Raw genomic sequence first — 21,745 nt, forward strand, 5'->3', positions numbered from 1 at the left:
AGATTTCCTGTGTCAGAGAGAACTGAAGGGATTCTGTTTCCATCCTTTCATGCCAGGAAGGATGAACTGCCTGTATCAGGAGGTGCTGAATTGGTTCTGGGTGCTGCTGTAGCTCACAGAATTGCAAGACCTAGTGCTGCAGGAGTTCAAATAACAGACCAGTGGAAAGGCTCAGGGGCCACAAGCTGTGCTGCATCTCTCATGGACTTGCGAGGAACCTCTCCTTTGGTGTCTGTGCAAGTGCTGGCTGCTGTGGGCACTAGGATTGCTCTTTTAATCAGGCAGCTCCAGTACCTTTCAGAAAAGAATTTTCATGGCACATCATGAGCCATTAATCTCTCGACTAACCATAACATTTCCTTACTCCTTGGTTTTCCAGCATTACTCAAACACTGACATTTGTCATTTCACCAGCCATCTCCCTTGACCTCTAGCATCAGGCACTTGCAGGGGGAAGGATCTGGTCTCACAAATATTTTCATACTCTGATCTCTGTGATTTATTAACCGTGAAGTTTTGCCTTCAGAACTCAAGATGCCGTTTCAAATAATTTCACGTGCAAAAGTCGAGTTATTGGGCAAAAGGGATCCTTGATAGCTGGGTACAAAGGACAGCAGGACTGCTGTTGCTGTTTTCTTTTCAACTCCTGTGCTGGCTGTGTGACCTTGAGGAAATAGGTTCATTGCAGCTTTATGGTTCCGTTTTTGCATAGGGAAAATAAGGGCAGTGATAATTGCTTTCGTTTGTAAAACACTTTAAGATTTATGGACTACGAATGATTCTTACTAAGTGAAAAGTGTTGCAAAGCTGGCTTAGTTGCACACTGTGCTAACAAAATCCCATATCAGCCTATTGACCCCAGCCTGAAACACTCATTAAAGTTTATAGGACATTTTGGTGGATGAGTTGAGGCAGTTATTCTGCTGGAAATATCATACTGAAAGCACTTTTAAATCCATCATCCGCTTTGACTTTTTTCTCTATTAAAACTAAACACAACTGCTTGCTCTGTCCAGTTTTCTTAGTTTATTTATGAAAAGTTTTTGATGGATATGGATATGTACTCACTGTTAACTCAGCTTGTACCCCCATGGCATCTGAGACATTACAGTTCATTCTAGTCATAGCATAAACACACAATAGCTGTTGTACTGAGACAAAAAGAGCTATAAAACATATAAGATATCCAATGGACTGGTATTAACTATCAAGTTGCATGGTCACTTTTGAATGTCAGATGTTCTTTTTATGGATACTGCATTAATTTAATTTGTGCTTAAACTTTAGCTAGGCTAGACACTGGTGTCTGAAAAGTTTACATATTTTTCCAATGTCAAAATGTGTAAGTTTAGTATTAAGGAAACAAAACATATTTACTTGTACTAGAGGAAAAATACTTTTGTAGCAAAGAAATTAACTGAGGTGCTCCTTAAAGATAGGTCTGGCTTGCTTACAGAATTGTTACTTATGCAGTAAAGCAGATCTGCAGATGTTTTCTTTTTTTCTTCCAGATAAAACTTGGATTGTTTGAAAAGTGGGGAGATACTTCACCATAGTACAAAAGAAGATACAGAAGAGGAGAGCAGAATGAGAGCTTTGCAAGTGCCACGTGCCTGCAGCCTGCTGTCTTTAGTGATGCTGTTCCTTCCAGTCACTGGAATGTCAAAACAAAATATCCCAAGACTGAAGCTTTCCTATAAAGGTAAACTTTTCAGAAGTTTTTCTGATTCTGCCACTTTCGTTTTGATGTGATACTGCCAGCAGTTCTTTTGTATTACTAACCAGGAAATACATAATAGAAGCCTTAAAGATGGATGAATTCTGCCTCGGGGCAGTATTAAAATCTGGGCTTTTTGTTGTGTCGGGGCACATGTTTCTGAAGTATAACTGTCTTTTAAAAGTATTATTTCTGTTTGCTCCAAGAGGATGTTAACAGACTCTACATAAATTAGAGGGGAGTGGTACTTGAAACACTCTGAGGTGCATTGGAGACATTCCTACGTGGCTGGTGGGGATGATGTGAGACATGGAGGACGTTCACACCTTCCTACAGCATCAGAGGAAGTTGAGAGAGCTGACTCAAGTGTTTCAAGGGGACTGACATTTATTTTTGTAATAATTCTTTTTCTATCACTAAGTGGGTATGTTAAACTCTTCATAGGTGGTTTTCTTTCTCCTTGCCTCTTTGGATCACAAAAGCGTGTTTCTCTGCAGAATTTCTTAGTCTTGTGTGTAGTTCTTGTTAAGAATGGTACTGAGGGATTTCAACACAGACATATTTATGTATTAATGGACAAGTTTTTAAAGAAGGTAGATTTCTTTTTGCTTTGAATGTACAGCACACCTGCACAGGCACAGAGGTGTGTCACTGATACTTTCTTCTTTAGTGAAAACAAATGCTCTCCCATTAGTTATGTTTCAGCTGTGTCAGCACCTTGCCCTTATGGGAGCTATTTCTGCTCTGTTTTTCAAACTTATGTCTTCCTATGCATTGCAGAGTTACACTCAGGATGGTGTGATGGGACAGGCTGTAAAGCCTTCATTGGGGCTTATGATATGTTTATCATGAGTTTAACACCCAGAGAAATTTATTGAGTAAGCAGAATGACTTGCTATTTATTTACAAGCTTCTCTTTTGCTAGATTTGCGTGCCACTGGGCATGCTATTCCACTGTGTATATAAATGTGTTTGGATGTGTTTGTGTGAGAGAGACAGAGGAAGCAAGATCAAGGGATCTTGACAACATTTTTATTACTTTGGGAAACAGTTGCACTCACTGAAGCCAATGAATAGAGAAACTGAAAGACCTGACGTGAGTTACGAAAGTTAGCAGTAAAACCCTCCTAACATACAGCCGGCCTTCTCACAGCCAGGCCTTTTGAGATAATTCCCAAAAGCAGCATGTACCACATGGCGACGGCATTTATTGTGGATTTGACACTCACGATTAGTGAATTCCTCTCAACTTCAAAAGCAGATAGCCTTTGGCAAAATCCTGATGGATGCCTTTGGCAGGTAAAGAGGGGGAGAAAGAAAAATTATTGAGGTCAACACAGGGGAAAAAAAATGGCTGAAATCTTAGTTTAAAATAGTGGCAGAGACCTGCTGGGAACAGTTGGGGAAATGCCTGAGCTCGTTTAAAAAGATGATGAGCAGATGATTGATATTTAGGCCCTGACCCAAACTTTTATTAGCAACTTTATAAACCTTTCAGTTTGGCTTGAGGGATACCGTTTCCTGTCCAAACTTATTCACCTATATCCCCGTAGGGGGGGAAAATCAACAGATGCAGATGCAAAATAGCACATAAATCTTAATTTTGAGAGCTGTGATGGAACTGAAAAGTCGGAAGAAAGAGAATTACCAGAATTTATTGTGCTTTGTCTTACTTTCTTGGGGGGTTGGAAGGTGTATATTTTTCCACATGGAACAAGAAAAAATTTAATGCTGTTTTTTCACACTTATGTACTGTAAATGATTCCAGTATGGCTTATCATAATCAAACTATATATTTGTGTGTTGACAACAGGATATCACATATACTGAGTATTTAATATAGTTGTGAGAATTAAGTCTACCTTCCTCCCCCCAAATCTTTCAGACAAAACAATTCCAAGGTTTCTGAGAATAAGATGTAGGAGAAATGAACTGTTTTGCCAGTTGTCATAAAATTGTTAGTCATGTCACTGACAAGTCCTGGCATCTCTGTTCTTTGGAATTAATACTTGAACTATCATGAAGAGGAGAATACAGGGCTCTTCTCCTTCTTTATGGAAAACAGATGAGAACTGGCCACGTCAGGCAGTTCCAAAAACCTGGTCACACGTGTCTTTGAAGGGAAGGTTTCGTCTCCTTTCATGTGCAATGAGTTTATGGCATAGCTCCATCTTCCCAGAAGAGCTGAGCATTTGCTGGGGCAGGAGAGCTGGAAGTAAGCAGGACTTTGCAGTTACTGAATTTTCCAGTTGCATCAATCAGTGGTGGATGGAGGAAGAGGGAGAGGGTAGGGTGGTTAAAGATGTGTCTATAACTGCAGGAGTGCTTCAATAAACCACAGCATGTCAAAGCTCCTTTGTGTTCAAACAGCAATTAAAATTTTAGACCTTCTCTGAATGGCAGCTATAGGTTTCCTTCTTCTCAAGGTCGTCATCTTAACGAATGGGAATCTGTGCAGGAAATGTTAAGATATTCCAGTGAGTGATGTCGGGATCAATGTAAAGTCGTACAATGGATTTCCTTTATTGTTTGTCCCAGTCTAAAGATGTGTTCTAAAAAACTGTGCATGTATAAAACTAAAACTACACACAAATCAATTAAAATACGTTGTAGTACAGAATCAAAGTCATATATTCTCCACCTGTGTTAATCAAATCCACTATGATCTTTAATCACGTATCTCATCTTTTCACATTTTCCCATATCCATTAGTTGAAAAATACTCTTATTCACTCAGACTTAAGTTAGATACTTGTTCATGTCATTACTATCCCAGAAATTGTCACTCCTCTTGTGATGTTTTTAGGGTGCTCTCAGTGCATATACCTTACTTAATCTGTGTATCTTAGATACTTCTACAAGATTGAGGTGCTTTTATTACTGTAGTTTTAATATTAGGAGAAGGTAACAAACTGTCTTCTAATAGAAGATTAGGATCTTTAGAAAACCAGGGGATGATTTTGAGTAATATTCCATATTTTAACCCTCTTTGCCTAGTACTCTTTCAGTCTTAAGACCGACAGTGTGTATTTATCACTCATTTTCATGTAGATGGAGATAACCTGTGACCTTCATCCAAACTGCAGAACTCCACAACCACAGCTTCCCTAAGCAGCACATCCTTGTTGTCTGCTGCCTCATTTAACATCCTCATTCCAACCTCTAGAGCAGATGCAGAAGGTTTTCATACACCAGTCTAATTCATTCATGTCATTTTCAGGACAGCATCAGTTCTGTTACTAAAGAATGGAAGGCTCTGTGTCCTAATTCTCGTATGTTTAATTCATACAGTGTAGACAGTCTTGTTTCTGTTTTATCTTCTGAGTAATAATTTTTCCTAATTCATTGGGAGGTCCTTCCATAAATATCGTGTGTGTCTTTTTAGATTTTACTTCATAGGGAGAAGTAAAGAATAGCCAGACCCAGAATGTTGATTGCCTTCTGAGAAAAAGAAGAAAAAAAATCAAATTTTTCTCAATTTGTGGCTATCCTAAAATTTTCCTGCAGAAAGAGAGAAATTGCAAATTTAACCCTATTGATTTGATTTACTTGGCTGCTTTTCATGGACATTTCAGTAAGTGTAGTCTGTGTTCTCAGTGAATGCATTTATATTACCAAAGCGTGCACCCTAGTTTCTTGGCTGGGGGGCATGCACCAGGCCAGATTTGGGCATTGTCACCAGTGATATCCACAAACATGTATCATTCCCGTGTGGGAATGTGGCCATTCCCCAGAGCAAACCATGCTTACTTTGACAGCCGTGACTTGGTCAGAGGACCAGGAATCCTGCACTGTGACACAGTACAGAGGAATAAGCACGACTGAAGGCAAGGTTTGGCTTTTAAAGCAGGATTTACTTAGCACTGTTCAAAACGACTATGGTAGTAATTTAAATCTAATAAACAAAAGCATTATTCTCAGCTGGTTTGTTTTTCTCCATATAGAATGAATTAAGGTGGAGTCTCACTCTCACTGAAGTCATGGCAAGAGTTTTTCCACTGAAGTAAATTGAAGCGAGATCAAATTCACACTCCTCACTTTTTTCATCTTACCTAAGTAAACTAAAGACAGGCAGTTCTTTCTCCTCTGCTGAAGGATGACCGTGCTAAACCATCAGCTCCACGTGGCAATTAGCCATGTTTAAGGATTGTTTAGTTTCCCGCAGTGTTTTGCACACAGGATTTTCTTCCCCCTAAGAGTGATCCATTCTTAAAACATGGTGAAAAAGCAAACAGAGAACATTTTGGTGCCAGGAATTCTTTTGAAAATTTGACTGGGTGAGTACATTTCCTTAATGTTCAAAAATTATCCTTTGAACATGCTATTTAACAGTGTCAAGCATTCTGTTCTCTATATTGCTTTTGCTTTAAACCTGTTTCATTTTATAACTGATGAGATGCTTAACTGTTGCATCACAGCAGTTAGTTTGTTCAGTTTCAGTACAGCTGGCTTATTTCCATGTCATGCATCATTTAATTATACATATAAAACGTAGTTAAAACTGTACAGCTCACTTAAGCTGTCTGTGACACTGCAGTAATCCCAGTACCCTGACGGGGTGTTGCACAGCTATGACTGGTTGGAATGTGGTAAACTGGTGATGTGTAAGAGAGCCTAGAAATGAGCTTGCATTTTGCAGCTGTGCTTGCTCTACTAGAAGAGGAAGTAAAACCAGAAAAAAACTGCTCTTGTGGCAATATCAGCGTCTGTAAATCTGAATGCTTAATGAAAATCAAGGAAAATGTGCTGAGTGAGGAAGTGGTGCTTTTCCCTTGTTTGTCGTTTAATTAATTTTTGGTGGTCTGTTATTTGTCAGAAAAATCTATCTCAGATTCCTCTATGGAAAAACATGAAGTGTTTATGTGAGAGTGAAGATCCTAGTATTGGATGATTGTCTAGATATGCAAAAGACTTTGCCTGTTTTGTCTCAAAAATGCTTTCTGGAGGCAGTGATCATTGAGACTTAAAATGTACCCTAGCTTGAAGATGGATGGGCGCTGCTGTCCATGTGTATATGCCGTCGACCGAGTATAAACTTGAAGGCATTTATTACATCTTAGTAATGGGAAAAGCAGCAAATTTCTTGCAGACATTTTTTTTCCTTTTTTAAGCTAGTGAACTTGAAGGTCAGATTCAACTCTATGTTGCATTTTCTGTCATATAATTATCATATATATCATGTCCTGAAGAGCAGCCTCCAGTCAGTGACATCAACAGCTTACATAGCAGTTGAACTAAGAATAACCTTGGAGAACTGACCCATGTCAAGCTCTTATGAGTGTAAACTGTTGATGTCACTGACTGGAGGCTGTTTTTTCATGATCACAGAAGGGCCTCAATTGGATAAAAGAAGAATTGTATTCAAAAAATACAAAACTATTCTGCTGAATGTTCACTTTACTGTATCTCAGAAGATGAGAGGAAACAAAACTGAAAGAGTAATACTTAACAAAGGATTTTTGCTCTCTTATAAAAAGAAGGACGGGACAACATCAAAAACAGCTTCCCTAGAAGAATGCAGGGAAGAGACATGATAAGTGGCATCAGCTTGGAAGAGGGATCAAAACTCTTTCTTTGATTACTTTTACTAATGACATCTGTTTAAGCAAATCCAATTCAGAGCAGTTTCAGAAATCCCAAACTTGTTCTCTTTCTGAGCACTATTTGGAGGGCACGATCTGCCTGACGTCAGTGTCTGTCTAGCAGTGGACATCTGTGGTCACTATGCAGGTGCTCGATTCACATCCTGTTTCTTTTTCCTCCCTCCCCATTTCTGCAGTTCCATTTCTAGGTGAGTTCCCCAAAGAAGAGCTGAGGAATATAGGGGATGACTCTTCCGTACTCACAGTCCTTTGGAGATAAATACACAGAGATAGCAGAAAGAGTCAGAATTTCCTTTATTTAACCAGCGCAACATCAAACAAGTCAGAGAGATTGGTTAACTCTGTTTAAGGCAGACAATTTTGAAGATGGTGGGAGTGACAGATGTACATCTTTGCTACAAATTTGAAAAAGGAGACATTCTACTTTCTGAACAAAATCCTGGCTATCCCAGAATTTTGCACTGTGTTGAACCATAGAGTTTTAAGAGCTGAGAGGTTGCTGAAGACACCAAAATTTTGTAATTAACTTACTGAGCCTCTTAAAGGAGGGTGTTAGATCTTCCTGTGCATCATTCAAGCAGCCTGGATTTCTTTCAGAAAGATTTCTCACTAAATCTGTAACAAAACATTAGCCTATATGACATACTGCCCCAAAAGTAATCAATATAAATATTATTAATAAAAAATGTCCCCCTCCAAGATTAAATAAAAGCTTACACCTATATACCAAGAGCATCCATGGATCATGTCACCCATATTTATATTTGACAAGGGTTTGTGTGGGAGGGCACTTGTGCCTGCTTTGTACAGGGAAGCTCTGGGGTTCCCAGGTTCACGACTGATGGGTCTGCACTTTGTGTCTCTTGAGGCTTTGGGTGCCCAGGGCCATGATGAGTTCCCGGGCTGGGGATGGTGGGTGGGGCTGGCCTGTGATGCGCTCTGGGGCCTGTGACAGCACAGGGGCCGTGTCACAATGGGGGCAGCTATTAAAGGCCCCATGGGTTGCCGCTGCCCCAGTAGAGCCTGGGCAAGCGGTGAGTGCACACAGGCGGTGGGGAGGCAGGGCTGGGGGAGGGCTGGGGCAGAAGCGCCGGCACCCGGGGCGTGTGTTCTGTCCCTGCATCCAGGGCCCAGCCCCTGGTTGGGAGTGCCTTGCTCAGGCTCGGTGCTTGCTGGGGCAGCGGTGCAGGCCTTGCCTCCTGCCAGCTGCCGGGGGCCCTCTCCTTCCTGCTGCCACGTCCCTGTGGCTCCTGCCCCCCACTGGCTGCCTCCATGCTGGCCCTACTGAACCCCTTCTGTGTGTCCTCTTGCAGACCATGGCTTTATTGTCATTGCTCTTCGTGCTCGTGCAAAGCCTGATCCAGTACCCCCAGCCAGCTGGGGATGGGCTGGATGAGGCCACGCACCGGCGAATGCAGGAGCGTGAGGAGCTGCTTGACCGCGAGATGGCTCGGCTGCTGCAGGAGCTGGAGCAAGGGCCCCTGGAGCAGCAGGACGAGGGCTGGGGAGCCCTGCTCTTTGGTGCCCTGCAGCAGTGGCCATTCTGGGCTCTTGCTGGACTCCTGCTCCTCTTGGGCCTGTGGTTTAGCTGCAGGAGGAGTCCTGAAGCCAGCGAAACCAACAGCAGCGGCAAGGACCAGAGCTCCTGCAAGACCTTGGGAGAGGAGAAGGAAAAAGAAAAGGAAGAAGACAGTTTGGATTCCAAGGGAGATGGAGAAACCATAGATGTGACTGTGGAGGCAGATGACAGCGGCAGTGGAAATGAAGGAGAAGGCAGTCCTGTGGCTGCAAATGAAGGAGACGATGATGATGCCAATGAACGAGATGAAGATGTGAAGTTGAAGAAAGACAGTGATGTTAAAAGTGACGATGGCCATGATGCAAAGAAAGATGAAGGCTGGAGTGATGGGAATATGCCAGGATACAATACTGCCGAAGGAAATGAACAAGAACCTGGCAATGTTACTGGAGGTGTGGAAGACCTAGATGAAGTAAATGAAGGAGAAAACAAGGATGTGAAGGTGGAGCCAGACAAGGATGCTGGAAAGGAAGACGGAGATGGAAATGAAGAAAAAACCGATGATGCGTATATGAAGGCAGGCAACAGTGATGATGTAAATAAAGGAGTATACGAGGTAGATGGAAAGGAAGAAAAAGCAGATGTGAAGGTGCAGGAAAGCAGTGATGCCAGTGAACAACAAAGCAGTGATTGGATTGGGCAGGAAGACACCAGTGATGGTGGGAAGGCAATAGACCACAGTGGGTTTGCTGCAACTGAGGAAAAAACCACTCACCTTGGAAATGAAGAGACCAGTGTTGCAAACAGAGATGAGAAACAGGGTGATGCAAATGCGAATGGAGAGAAGAATGAAGATGCAAAAGAAGGAGAACAAGGTCATGTGGCTACCAGTGAAAAAGAAGGCTATGCTGGCAAGGGCAAAGGCAGCCGTGGTGGAATTGAAGAAGACGCCCGTGACGCTGGGAATAAGCGAGGGATCCTATTAGTGGATCGCATACAGTGTCCCGTCGAGGACGTGGAGAAAGGTCGCTCAGTGGCAGCTGAGCTGATGGAGAGCTTCACGCGTGTCTTTATTGACAGCGTGAGCAATAGTTTCTATCCGGTGCCTCAAGAAGCCATCGGGGTGGGCAGTGCCTTTGAGGGTTGGAGTCCCCGTGAGCAGGATGGGGTGTACCGCGTGCTGGTCCCACTGAATCCCCCACCGGGACACGCCTTCCACCTGGAGCTGAACAGTGGAGGGCAGATGGCAGCAAGGACCTTCTGCGTCCGTGTGGAGCTGGTGTGCACGTGCGAGAGGGAGCAGCTGGGCGAGAAGCTGTTGTGCTTCCTGCACCACTCGCAGGAGGAGCTGCGGCGGAAGCAGAAGCCCAGCCTCCTAGAGACACTCTGCACCGGCTCCTACCTGGACGTGGAGAAAACCTCCCACTGGTTCTACCAGCTGGTGAGATGCTCATGGCTGCATTTGCCTCAGTCGTACTCATGGCACTTGGTGTTTCAGCCCCGCAGCCGGTCCTGCCAATTCTGGCTGAGCAAAGGCAAGAAGAGCCTGGTGGTGGAGATGTTGTTTGGGGTGCGCCACGGGGACTCCGACATCTTTGCGGTCAGCCAGCCCACAGAGGCCCAGACAGGCGGCTCCAGCATCTTTGTGAGCAGCCAGCCCGCCGACTCCATCGCAAGCACAGCGTGGCCTGAGACGTACGCTGTGGCAGAGGCAAAATTCTTCCAGCACGTCGCCAGGCAGGTGCCGTGTGAGAGCTTGCACCTGAAATGCCTGCAGCTCTTCACCTGCATCCTGAGGGGCACAGGTTTTTCCAGCTCGACCTGGAAGACTGTGGTCATGCACGTGCTGACCACCGTACCGCTGTCCCAGTGGCGCAGGAGGGAATTTGCACGGCGGCTGTGGGACATCATGGCATACCTGCGCCGCTGCCTGCAGTTGAAACGCCTGGAGCACTTTGTCCTAGGCAACCAGAGGCTTCCTGCAGAGATCAGCTTGCCGCCGGCAATGCGAGCGGTCGAGCCGCTCAACCTCTTTGAGCACCTGGCCCAAGATCCGGCCGCCCACGCAGAGGCGATGCGAGCTTACGGTCAGCTGCGATTTCGCCTCTGGATGCTGCTCTCCGGCCACTGAGAGGAATTCCCTGCACAGAGCTGTGCTGGGGGGGCTCACACCCGATGGCAGCCACGTGAGCACTGCATAATTCTTCCTTTTTTCACTGGCAATCCTGAAGCTGCTTTCCTGCTCCCGTGGATGGAAGATGCTGCGGCACACGGATTCACTGTGCAGACACACATCTCTGCACTGCCCTGCCCTTCACCTTCCAGTTTACCACGGTGCTGTTGTGATGTTCCTACGTCTACGAGGCAGAAACTGGCTCCACCTGCACATCCTTACAGAAGACTACGGACTGAGAGAGGTTGCTTGGCACACCTCAAAGACATGAAACTGGCCTGTTAGGGACTTGATGTAGTTGTTCAGTGACCTGTAGCTCACTTTACCATAGGAGAATAGGTAGTCCAAATTTTTATAATAGGAATTCTTTATTAGCATTGCTTCCAGAGGTCCTTTATTATTATCAGTGTACAACTATTTTGCAAAGTTGGTCTTAGTTTAGGAAATTGAGCTACCCTACTATAGTAGATTGTCTCCTTTTCAGTAATATCTGGATAGCTATGTTTGGAAAATTAATAAAAGGAGAGAAGTGTCTCAAATTGCCTGAAACGTGACATTCTTTATATTTAAGCCTCTGTATCTTAGAGAACGTCGTTCCTATATACCTGCCTGAAATAATGCCATTTTGCAAACAGAGATGTTGGATATGTTGCGTGTGCTCTCTCTTGAGCAAACCCATAGAGATGCTTGAAGGTTGATGTGAAAATGCCCTGAAATGCCTGAAATTCTACAGCAGAGTACTCCTGAATTTTTTAGGAATCTTTGGAAAAGTGTTCTTTTCACAGTCACTTTTATGACTGTAATACCCTCCTGGGGAACAATTCCGTCCTGAAAGATGAACAGAGAAGTCCCTAACTGCAAAACATGTGGTTTAGTACACAGCTCTTTTTTGGGCTTCTCATAACCAAGGTTTTAACACAAAACTGTGAACACAGAAAGTCATGTTTTCTCTATTCCCAGTTGTCTGTATCCTTTTGGAGAGGCCCTACTGTTCTATGAATATTACGTTTTTCACCAGGCCTAATAGTATTGTATATCAATGAGAGCCACTTCACATGCACAGCTTTGTCCATGGTGACATGCAGCTAAACAAAATGTAATTTACTTCTTGCACTACATTGTAGAGATTGGTAGTAGTCCGGAAGTATTTATTCTCTTTGCCTTCCTACCAATACATCTGGGGTCAACTGGTCAACTTTAAACTCAGCATACCTTAGGAATTGGATAAATTGCTGCAGTCATGCGAGAAATACTTTTCTTTATCCCAGAAATTTGTTTGAGTTTCTACAATGCCCATGTAAACCTTCACGTGTATTCTCCAACATGAGAAAGGACTTGCTCCTCCCTAAAGGCAAGTGATGCAACCTTTGTTCTTTCCTGTATATGAAAGTTATACAGCCTTTAGTTTCAGAGTCCTTCAAAGTTGTCTGTAACTGTTTTGAAAGTGTCTGAGATGTTCCCTTTCTGCTAATTTAGGCATGGCTTGTCACTAAAAAAAATCTGTACCTAGTCACAAAGGGCATTCTGATTCTGAACCAAGTGGTTCTACATTGCTGCATTGTGACAGCATGCTGGAGTTGAGGAATGGCAACATGGTCACCACACATGTGACTTGATGCTAACAAGTGTAAATATGTTTTATAAATGCAAATACATATGATCAGAACAGAATGAGATTTTTACTTTTGAAGTCTCTTTGCTGTGGCTCTGCTGCTGGAGATTTTATAAGTAAGCAATGATCATGCTGTTTTGAGCCAAGTCCACCGAGATACTGTGTGAAATGAATAAAACCCAGTCACTATTCCAGCTTCTATCAGTCAGCAGTGAAATATTAACCCAGAAGGGGAGTTAGCTGGATACTTAGTTAATCACCGGGCTGGAAAAAAGTATTTAATTTTGAGGAAAACAGCAAATAGAGACCATAAACTGAGTGCTGAACGCGTACTCATGAAAGACCATCCCTGTAACTTTGTTACTGTACCTTGTGAGAATGCTGGTTCTGTGTTAGCCAGGCTGCAGAGATGCAGTGATTCAAATCAACAGCTTGCTCTAAGCTTGAGAATCATTGGGAAATGTGCTTTTCACAGTAAATTTTTCCAGTGCAATATCCTTGGTGATAGTAAATATGTCTCGCTGTGAAGGGAAATTTCAATGCGTAAGAATAAAATGCGTTGTTTTATAGACTGAGAACAATTATTAATCTAGCTGAAATTTAATCAACCCTCTGTTAATATTTACTGGTAAAGTTTTATTAGATCATATTACAGTTATAATCTTATCAGTGGCCATGCTCAGAGTCTTATTTCCAAGCTGTTTTCAATAGTAGGTACCAAACGTGATTCTTCACCACTTTGCAGCTTGTGTTGTCATTTGCACCAGTAAGAAAGGAGTGTGCAGTGTTGTCATTTCAATCTGGAATATTCTACAGATGTTTTCCTTACGAAGCAGTGAAAGAAATGATTGTACAAGGCATCAGGCAGGGTTCATTCCCACTTGGGCATTTCAGTCATGAGGCAGCATTTTCCCTCACTGTTGTAGCTGTTCTAGGTGGGTTTTTTTTTACTGAGAAATTCTAGAACTGTTAAACAACAGATGACAAATGTCCATTTGGGATGGTCTCTTCAGAGATCATTCCTTTCAAATAAGGAAACTGGAAGTAGACGGCAGTCTCAGTCATCGTCCTTCATGTATGTGGAGAAGAATCAAATCCACATATTTTTGCAATTGACACTCTTGCAGAGGCCCATGCTTTGCATGGCTTTAAGTGCTGAAAGTGCTTTAGAGCATTTGCACAAGCATGTAATTTATCCTTAGATCAAATTCCTGTGACTGCAGAGGAGAAGGAATTTTTCCTCATATTCTGTATGCTAGTTACTTGTGTTCTGCAGGTGAGGACTGAGGTTTTTATAGTACCATGTTAACCATAAGCTGCTTCCAAAGTGGTCTTGCTGGCAATTAATAAACATCTTTTAAAGTGTTACTGGTTTAGAAAACAAATCCTGACATCTTTGCCTTCACGAAAGGTATGTGGGAAAGGACAGTGCTGGTGTATAGTAATGTAATGCTCAGCATCAGATAAAATTTTTCAGTGTGAAGCAAGATTTTTTCCCAAAGTACTGCCAAATAAATCTCACCTAGGGGAATAGGAGCTGCAATGCATGACAATTTGTTTTCAGATTGTACCATAACAACATCCTGCACTGAGCCAGACAAAAGTACACAAACTTAAGTAGAAGTGACTGAGCCAAAAAATAATTGTCATAATTATATACCAGGTAGTCAGATTAATAATGATAAAATATTTTTCTCCCATGGTTCTGTTCATTAGCCAGGACTAGAACTTAATCTTTTCTTGCCTGTCACTTGGTTTGTGTAAGACCTTGGAGAAAAATGTTTGGGTGGGGTTTTTTTCCCTTTATTTAATTCAGGACTTTTTTCTCCAAAACACTGGCCCAAATTTTCATCATGATCAGGATATGCCAATAACTTGTGCGGTAAGTCTGGGTTTTCTAGCAGGAATGTTACATTGTCCATCCAGTGCCAGGAAGGTGGAAATACCCTTAATTTTATCTTCCCGTTAAATACAGGATTTGCCTTTCTGTCTGAAGATTTCCAAATAGTTTAGCTTGGAGAGTTTGCTTGTGGAAGAACTGATTCACATGTTTATTTTCTTTTCCCCAAAGTAATGACTACCCAACAAGACTTAAATATTCTTGTGCTCTTTTCTATATGTTGTTTGTGTCCTCGTCCAGAATTACGTCCACAGAGTATTCATTAGGCAAAATGCTACAGAATTTTTATTTTACAGCTTTTTTAGCTTTTTTGCAACAGTATAGGTTCTTTCATTAGTTTCATAGAGCTTTTTTTTTTTTTCTTAATTACCTACAGTCCTACATGCAGTTCTGGGGCACCCAGTTCAAGAAAGACATGGACCTTGGAAGGAAGAGCCCTGAAAATGATCAGAGGGCTGTAACACCTTCCGTATGAAGACAGGCTGAGAGGTTTGGGGTTGTTCAGCCTGGAGAAAAGAAAGCTCTGAGGAGACCTTATTGCAACTTTTCAATATATAAAAGGGGCTTGTGAAAAAGATGTAAAAAAGGAAAAAAGGACTTTTTAACCAAAGCCTTTAGGGACAGGACAAGGGGCAATAGTTTTGAACTAAAAGAGAGTGGATAGAAACTGGATAGAAGAAAGACATTTTTTATGATGAGAATGGTGAGAAACTGGTACAGGTTGCCCGGAGAAGTTGCAGATGCCCCATCCCTGGAAGCGTTCAAGGCTGTGTTAGGTGGGACTTTGAGCGAGCTGGTCCAGTGAAAGATGTTCCTCCTCATAGTGAGGGAGTTGAACTGGATGATCTTAAAATGTTCCTACCCACTGTTTCCTGCTCCTAATTATTCTTGGCTGGCATTGACCTTCTTCGCTGCTTTATATCTGGAGCACCAAATACGGTGAGGTATTGATCCTTGATCATGTGTATCCATGAGTATGGTGATATAAACAGAATTCGTTTTCTTGGGATGAAGGAAAGATATAGCACACATCTTGCAAAGATATGTCTTTCTTGGTTTCTAATTTCTGTTGAATTTCTCATTCCTTTATGCCTTACAGATAATTTGTTAAGAAAATTTTATGTAGAAAAATATTTTGTGCAAGTAAATATTGCCCAATTTGGAAGTAAGAAAAACCCCAGAGAACCCGAAGTTAACAGGAATTGTATTATGACTCTGGAAAGACATGCTCCAAGACTGCACTCATTTCCCTGGTACACTCCATGCTGGTTGCATGTATTTATAAAAGACACTGATGAGTCATATATAAACATTTTGATTATAAAGATTTTCTTCGTTTTCCCACAGACTTGCTGCTTTCAAACAGCTGCATCCCATTCCTGGGCTCAACAGAGGGGCTTGATTTTCGAACCTTGCTGCCGGATGAGGAGAGGGGCCGGCTACTAGTCGGGGCAAAGGACCACATCTTCCTGCTCAACTTGGTTGATGTAAACAAAAATGTAAAAAAGGTCAGTGCCTTTTCCACGGAGTTTATCTCCTAAGTTAAATTTTGTTAAATTCTTTTTGTTTGGTTGGTTTTGTGTTTTTTTTCTTTCTTTCTTCTCTGGGTAACTGCAGATTCGTTGTGCAATGAAATTTACCAAGATTTGATCATCTCACCTGCCGTAGTTATACAGATTATCTTTAATCAATTGAGTTTCTTGTGCTGATTGATGTCCTTTGTGACTGATGACCTGCAAGAGATCAGCTGTGTGGAAGAGCCCTGCAGTGCATGAAAATAGCATCAAAATATCAGCAGACAGGAAAAATGCAGCTCAGAGTGTTCACTTCTCAATTCCTCTGGTCATGGTTACCCTCCTCATTTCAAAGCATTTGGAAGGAAATAACTGAAGACAGCTCTTTCATTGCTTCCTGGCATCCCTGGGATTACTTTACTCTAATACTGAACAGAGCAGAGGCAATTTGGATGGTTTAAATCATAGTAAAATATAAGTGGCAATTTTAACATTTTGGTTAATATCTAGAATGACTAGTTTTAGGAAAAGCTTCCACTGGGATCTGCTGTAGTCCCTTGCCTGTGCCCGGTGACAGTGTGTTAACTTGAGATAATAAGATGACAATTTAGCCTTCTATATTTCTAGCAGACATGGTGAACTGGAGCTTTTGTAAGCACAGTTGACTGCTATGAGTGGAAACCAGATGCTTGCAACAGGAACACATGAAAACTGGTTTCCTGCTTGTCCCAGATAGGAAGAAAATCTGAATTCTCAGCTCTGTTTGGTATTTTCTTTAGGCACCAGAGGGTGGTTTTAAATTACTACGTACTGCTGCCAGCTCTGAAGAGGTAACTGACCCTGAATTAATGTGATTGCAGGCAGGAGCTGAACAGGTGGAACAAGAGACTATTTTGCCCTCACGTTTGAGAGCAACGCTTGCTGTCATTGTATAGAAGAGATACAGTACCAGTCTGAATATCTTGTTCCTTATCTGGACTTCAGCAATGCTGCACATGGCAGTTTCTGTAAAACTCAGATTCTGAGTATTTCAGGAAATTTCTTCCTGGCATGCTTTATCAAGCACTTACCTTGCTTCTGTCATCTCAGTAATTGATTCAAAATCCACTACCCCTCCCAGGATATTGCATTAATAACAGCACTACTCACAACTGCAAATTTTCAGACCACAAATTGATTTTTGGTGTAGGCTTTCTGTAGAAGACAGATTTTGTTTGTGTGAAAAGCAGACTTCTGTTTCTGTGGGCTTCTGCTTGCCTCCTGAGAGATGCTGAGTGCTGTCACCTCCCATTATGTTCAGTGGGGCTTTCTGAGCCCAGACCTTTCTGGAGGTGGCAGCACTCTGTGTGAGCCACCCCTCAGTCCAAGCTGGTGACATTTTCCCTTTGGCCAAACCAGCGCTGTTCATTACGGACCTTGTGCTTTCCAAGAAGAGCAGAACACAGATGGAGCCAGGAGCACTAATGTGCAGTCAGACAGTGCCATTTGGTATAGATGTGGTAGAGAAAAGACTTACTTTGTATTGGAAAGAAAATTTGGATTTCCTAAGATGAATAGAGAATGCATGCTTACGTATCTGTGGTAACCAGAAAGGAGGGAATAAAATTCCTAACCACTTGCGTATCTGGACTAAATATGTGTGCAGGTTCAAATACTTCTTTTAGTAGTAAAATAATAGTTTAACTATTCAGATAATATTTAACTTTTCACAAAAAAGCACTGAGGCAAAATATATTTAAATGGGTAGAACTGACTGAGAAGCCTTGCAGAACGTCCTGGTGTGCTGATTTCCCAGGTCTCCATGGGCATTCAACAACTTTATAAATGTATCTTCTTGCTTAAATGCCCAGGTAACACAAGGCAATGTCACATGAGTGTTTCTCTTTAATTCCACTGTGCTTGGCTGGTTGAATCTTGCAGTGGAGGGAAGGGATGAGATGAAGGAAGTTGCGTGAGGAGCTGTGTATAAAATCTCAGCCCCTGAGGAGGAAGCTAAAGGATACTCTACAGTAGCAGTGAAGTGTCAGAAAGTAGCACTTGCCGGTGCTGTGTTTAGACTGAGCGTGGTCTGGGTTGGCACTGGGCCAGGCGGCTCACTTCCAGGCCTTCCCAGTGTGGGGAAACCACACATGTTGGGACTACAAGGGTCTGAAGTGTGTCCTTTGTACTCCTCTGGAGTACGAGTCATCTGGAAAAAATGATCTGCTTACATACAGCTACTAAAACGAGTAGAAATTGATTAGAATATTAAGTTTCTGCCGATAAATGATGTGTTCATTTGTGGACTTTGTGGAAGGAGTGTTAAAAGCACGCTGATGGGGCGAGAGAGGTATAACAGCTTTGAGACTGCAGTGCAAGATTGTGCGTAGTTTGGGGTTTCCGTTCTTTAAAACAAAGCTGAACATGAACTTCTTACTTTGATAAAGCTCTCAATTTCAGATATTTGTTTTGTTAGGAGCTACTGATACCTCCAAAAGCTAAGTCAGGATCCCCAACAATTTATTCTCATGTGTAGATATAATTACTTGGCAAGATTATATTTTAGAGTCTAATGCTCTATATTAAGACATTTCTGGCAAAGAAGGATCCAAAGCATTGTATCCTGCTCCCTTCTCTAATGTATACATATATATAATTTAATAACTTCCTTTTTAAAACCTATTAATTTACCTAAATTAGTTAATTTGACTTCCATATATTAAGTTATAGCTTTATTTCCTGGTGTATTTTTCCTGATGAAATAAATCAGTAGTTCTGCTGGAGTCAGAATTTCTTAAATCATTGTAGTTTTTATGAAATGTATTGTGTAATAGGTTGAAAATTTCCTTAGCTGGCAGCTTGAAAAAAAATCTGTCTGGTTTCCAGTGCTTGTAAACCTCATTATAAAACAACAGCAAGTACCACAGTGTAATGAGCAAGTCCTCCAGAATGACAGATGAATGCAGAAAGCGAAAGTGATTATAGTCAATAAATATATAAAATATAGCAATGGATAATCTTCTTTCTGTAACAGGGATGTATTTTCTCTGAAGTTTTCCTGTACAGAAGCCATTAGCTCCTGTTGCAGGAATGGCATTATGAAGTGTCCCTGACAAATTCTGCAAGCTATTTGCAAACTGGAAAAATTGTGATTTCTTCCTGTGAGTAAAATAAAGATGGTCAGCAAAGGAAAGTAGTTCTACTGAAGGCCTCTGTGCCATTACCACCAGAAGTGCAGTGTAAAACGGAGAGATGTTTAATAGCATGAGAGGCTGGAAAGCTGGCAAAGAAATTCTATAGGAGCACCAACCTCTGGGATCCTGCTGGAAACATGACGTCAGTACATCGAAGTTTCTTGTGAGTTTGCAAAAGCCTTTTCTATTTTACTCCTTGCGCTAAATAAATACGAAATACAAAATGTTGTCAGCTGGGTAAACAGTGGGTAAATAGCTGCAAAGCAATGGTGCCCCTTTCTGTGGCTGTGCTAACAGTGCCCGCGGGGTTACACGTCAGCGCGATCATCACGGTGTGATCTGCAGCGCGACCCGCCCAGCTCCGCAGGAATAGGAATGCTGTCAAGGCCTGACAAGCTTTTGAAAAGCTGCCAACCTGCAGGAGCTGTCGGTGCTAGAAGACACAGCCCCATGTGGGCCAAATAGATAAACATGTCAGATCCCCAGCAGCAGCTTTGGAACAAGTTGTTTTCATCTGTCCCAGCGTGCACTGGCTCAGGGTCCCAAATCATCATCTGTTGTAAGCGGCCCTTTGGGATACTTCATGCAACTTCTTTAGGAATGTTGTTGCTGTGGAACAGATCCTTGTTACGCCGATGTTTCAGATTTGATTTTTGTTCAAATCTACAATCTATTATTTATATTTATTTATTAGCAGTTTATACCCATTTCCTCTGGCTGTTGATAATTCTGGTCTTCAGAGCCCTTTGATTATTCCTGCATAATTTAACTTCTTTTGTTTTAGTGATGCTTCCCAACCTTGTGTCATCTGCAGGGGTTGTTGGAGAGTTCTGGGTTTTTACCAAAGCTACTGAAGGGTGCATGAAATAGGATGAGTTCTGACACTGTTTCTTGGGGAACTGCACGAGTAACTTTGTACCTCAAGTTCTTTACTTATCAGACCATTTTTTTTTCTTGTACTAATGCCTGTTTTTGGCAGCTGAGCTAATCAGTTTCCGTGTGACAATGTAGTGAATACTTAAATGGAGCCCTGATGAAGAGCAGCTCTACCACCTTAATGTAATTCAGCTAGGTTATTTAAGAAAAGTACAATATTAGAGTGGGATAGTGGCTGTTTACCAAGTTCTGTTGTCTTCTCTGCCACACTCCGTTTTCATTGGAAACTTGTATTATTTCTTCCCTAACTAAAAACTTGTTCTGAAACCTTAAAAACAGATGAAAAAAGACCCAGTGGGCTTCTAAATTGTTTAGATAGCTTGTGATCTTCCTCTTTTGTATTGTGACAATAGATAGCATTTTCCACTCATTTTGTAAAGTTCTGCACCATCCTAGATTTAGTAGCCTAATTAGAAGTGATTCTTGAAAAAGCTGTACTTTCACACATTTTTTTGTAATCAGATTTCACTGTTTTATCTTTGAGCACCCCTTCTCCTGAAGATTTATAATCTTAAGTGTTAGGCTAGGAACAAAATCTGATAGAGAAAGATGCATACATGAAAATGAGTAAAATACCAGTATTATTAATTCATGACAGATGGCAGCTGAAATTTGGCTCTTAGTGGTGGATCCAGATATTATTTTTATATATACATACATACATACATACATATATATATATATATATATATATATATATATATATATATATAGCATTCACATACCAATTTATTTATATATAAATAATGTATTAAAAAAAATTACTTCCTTTTTCATTCCTTTCTTATAGTAAAATGCATATTTGGAGGAAGGGAAAATGTTACTTTTAGAAATTCACTGCTCCTGATCTGGAAAAGACCTCTGTGGTTTTAAATGTTTTGTTTTAATCAGAAATCAATTTCCAGCTACCCTTTAAAGTGATACCTTATCTGTCCTACACTTATGTACTGCTTAATTTTGTACTCCTGGGAGGTTTTCTTTCTCTCTGATAGAAAAGAGTTTATTAACTTCCATTTATTAGGAGAATTTAATTTCTTTCCCATTCCTAAATTTAAGAAAATATTTGAAGAATGATTTAAAAGTAATGGTGAGGTTGTTTTTTTTCTTTTAATTGGGCAATAGAAGATAAAATCTAGAAATCATGACAGTAGCTGACCTTTGGAATTTTGATATGGTTATTTTAAAAGGAAAATAAACCGAAGATTAAGAAAAGAAAAGAATCCTGTTTAAGTATACAGTTCACATATTCCAACTAGTTGCATTCTTGCCTTAAATTCAGTAACTCCACTTAGCTATTCTAAGATTTCTCCAGACATTTCAGATACATACAACTATAAAGTATATTAAGTATATAATTTGTACTGATTGTAACACAAAATTATTGTAACTTTACAAGTCAATGTTGTTGTCACCTTTAATATATAAGGCCTGGCTATCTGGGGGTTTTTTTCCATTCCTTGAGGTTTTTACTTATTGAGAAATTTGGGAATAAAAGAGAATTTGTTAATAAGATGTTACCATTGTGAATAAAGCATATAAATAGAAAAAAAAAAAAAAAAAAAAAAAAGACCAACTTCAAAGCTTCAAACCATTTACAA

The 21,745-nt window shown here is 41.2% G+C and overlaps 1 protein-coding gene and 1 long non-coding RNA gene across 2 annotated transcripts in view; one reads left to right on the plus strand and one right to left on the minus strand.

The window, feature by feature from the left end:
• The window catches only part of LOC138103789 (uncharacterized), a 104,294-nt gene that overhangs the window by 38,694 nt on the left and 43,855 nt on the right, over window positions 1–21,745 (minus strand). The gene's annotated exons all lie outside the window — the stretch shown is intronic.
• LOC138102972 (uncharacterized) lies at window positions 1,213–10,970 on the plus strand. The gene is made up of 3 exons (XM_069000821.1): window positions 1,213–1,702; window positions 8,634–10,118; window positions 10,182–10,970. Exons 2-3 carry the CDS (start codon window positions 8,637–8,639, stop codon window positions 10,968–10,970), a joined length of 2,271 nt encoding a protein of 756 aa, XP_068856922.1. The 5' UTR covers window positions 1,213–1,702; window positions 8,634–8,636.

Source organism: Aphelocoma coerulescens (genome assembly GCF_041296385.1).
Source record: "Aphelocoma coerulescens isolate FSJ_1873_10779 chromosome Z unlocalized genomic scaffold, UR_Acoe_1.0 ChrZ, whole genome shotgun sequence".
Classification (NCBI taxonomy): Eukaryota; Metazoa; Chordata; class Aves; order Passeriformes; family Corvidae; genus Aphelocoma; species Aphelocoma coerulescens.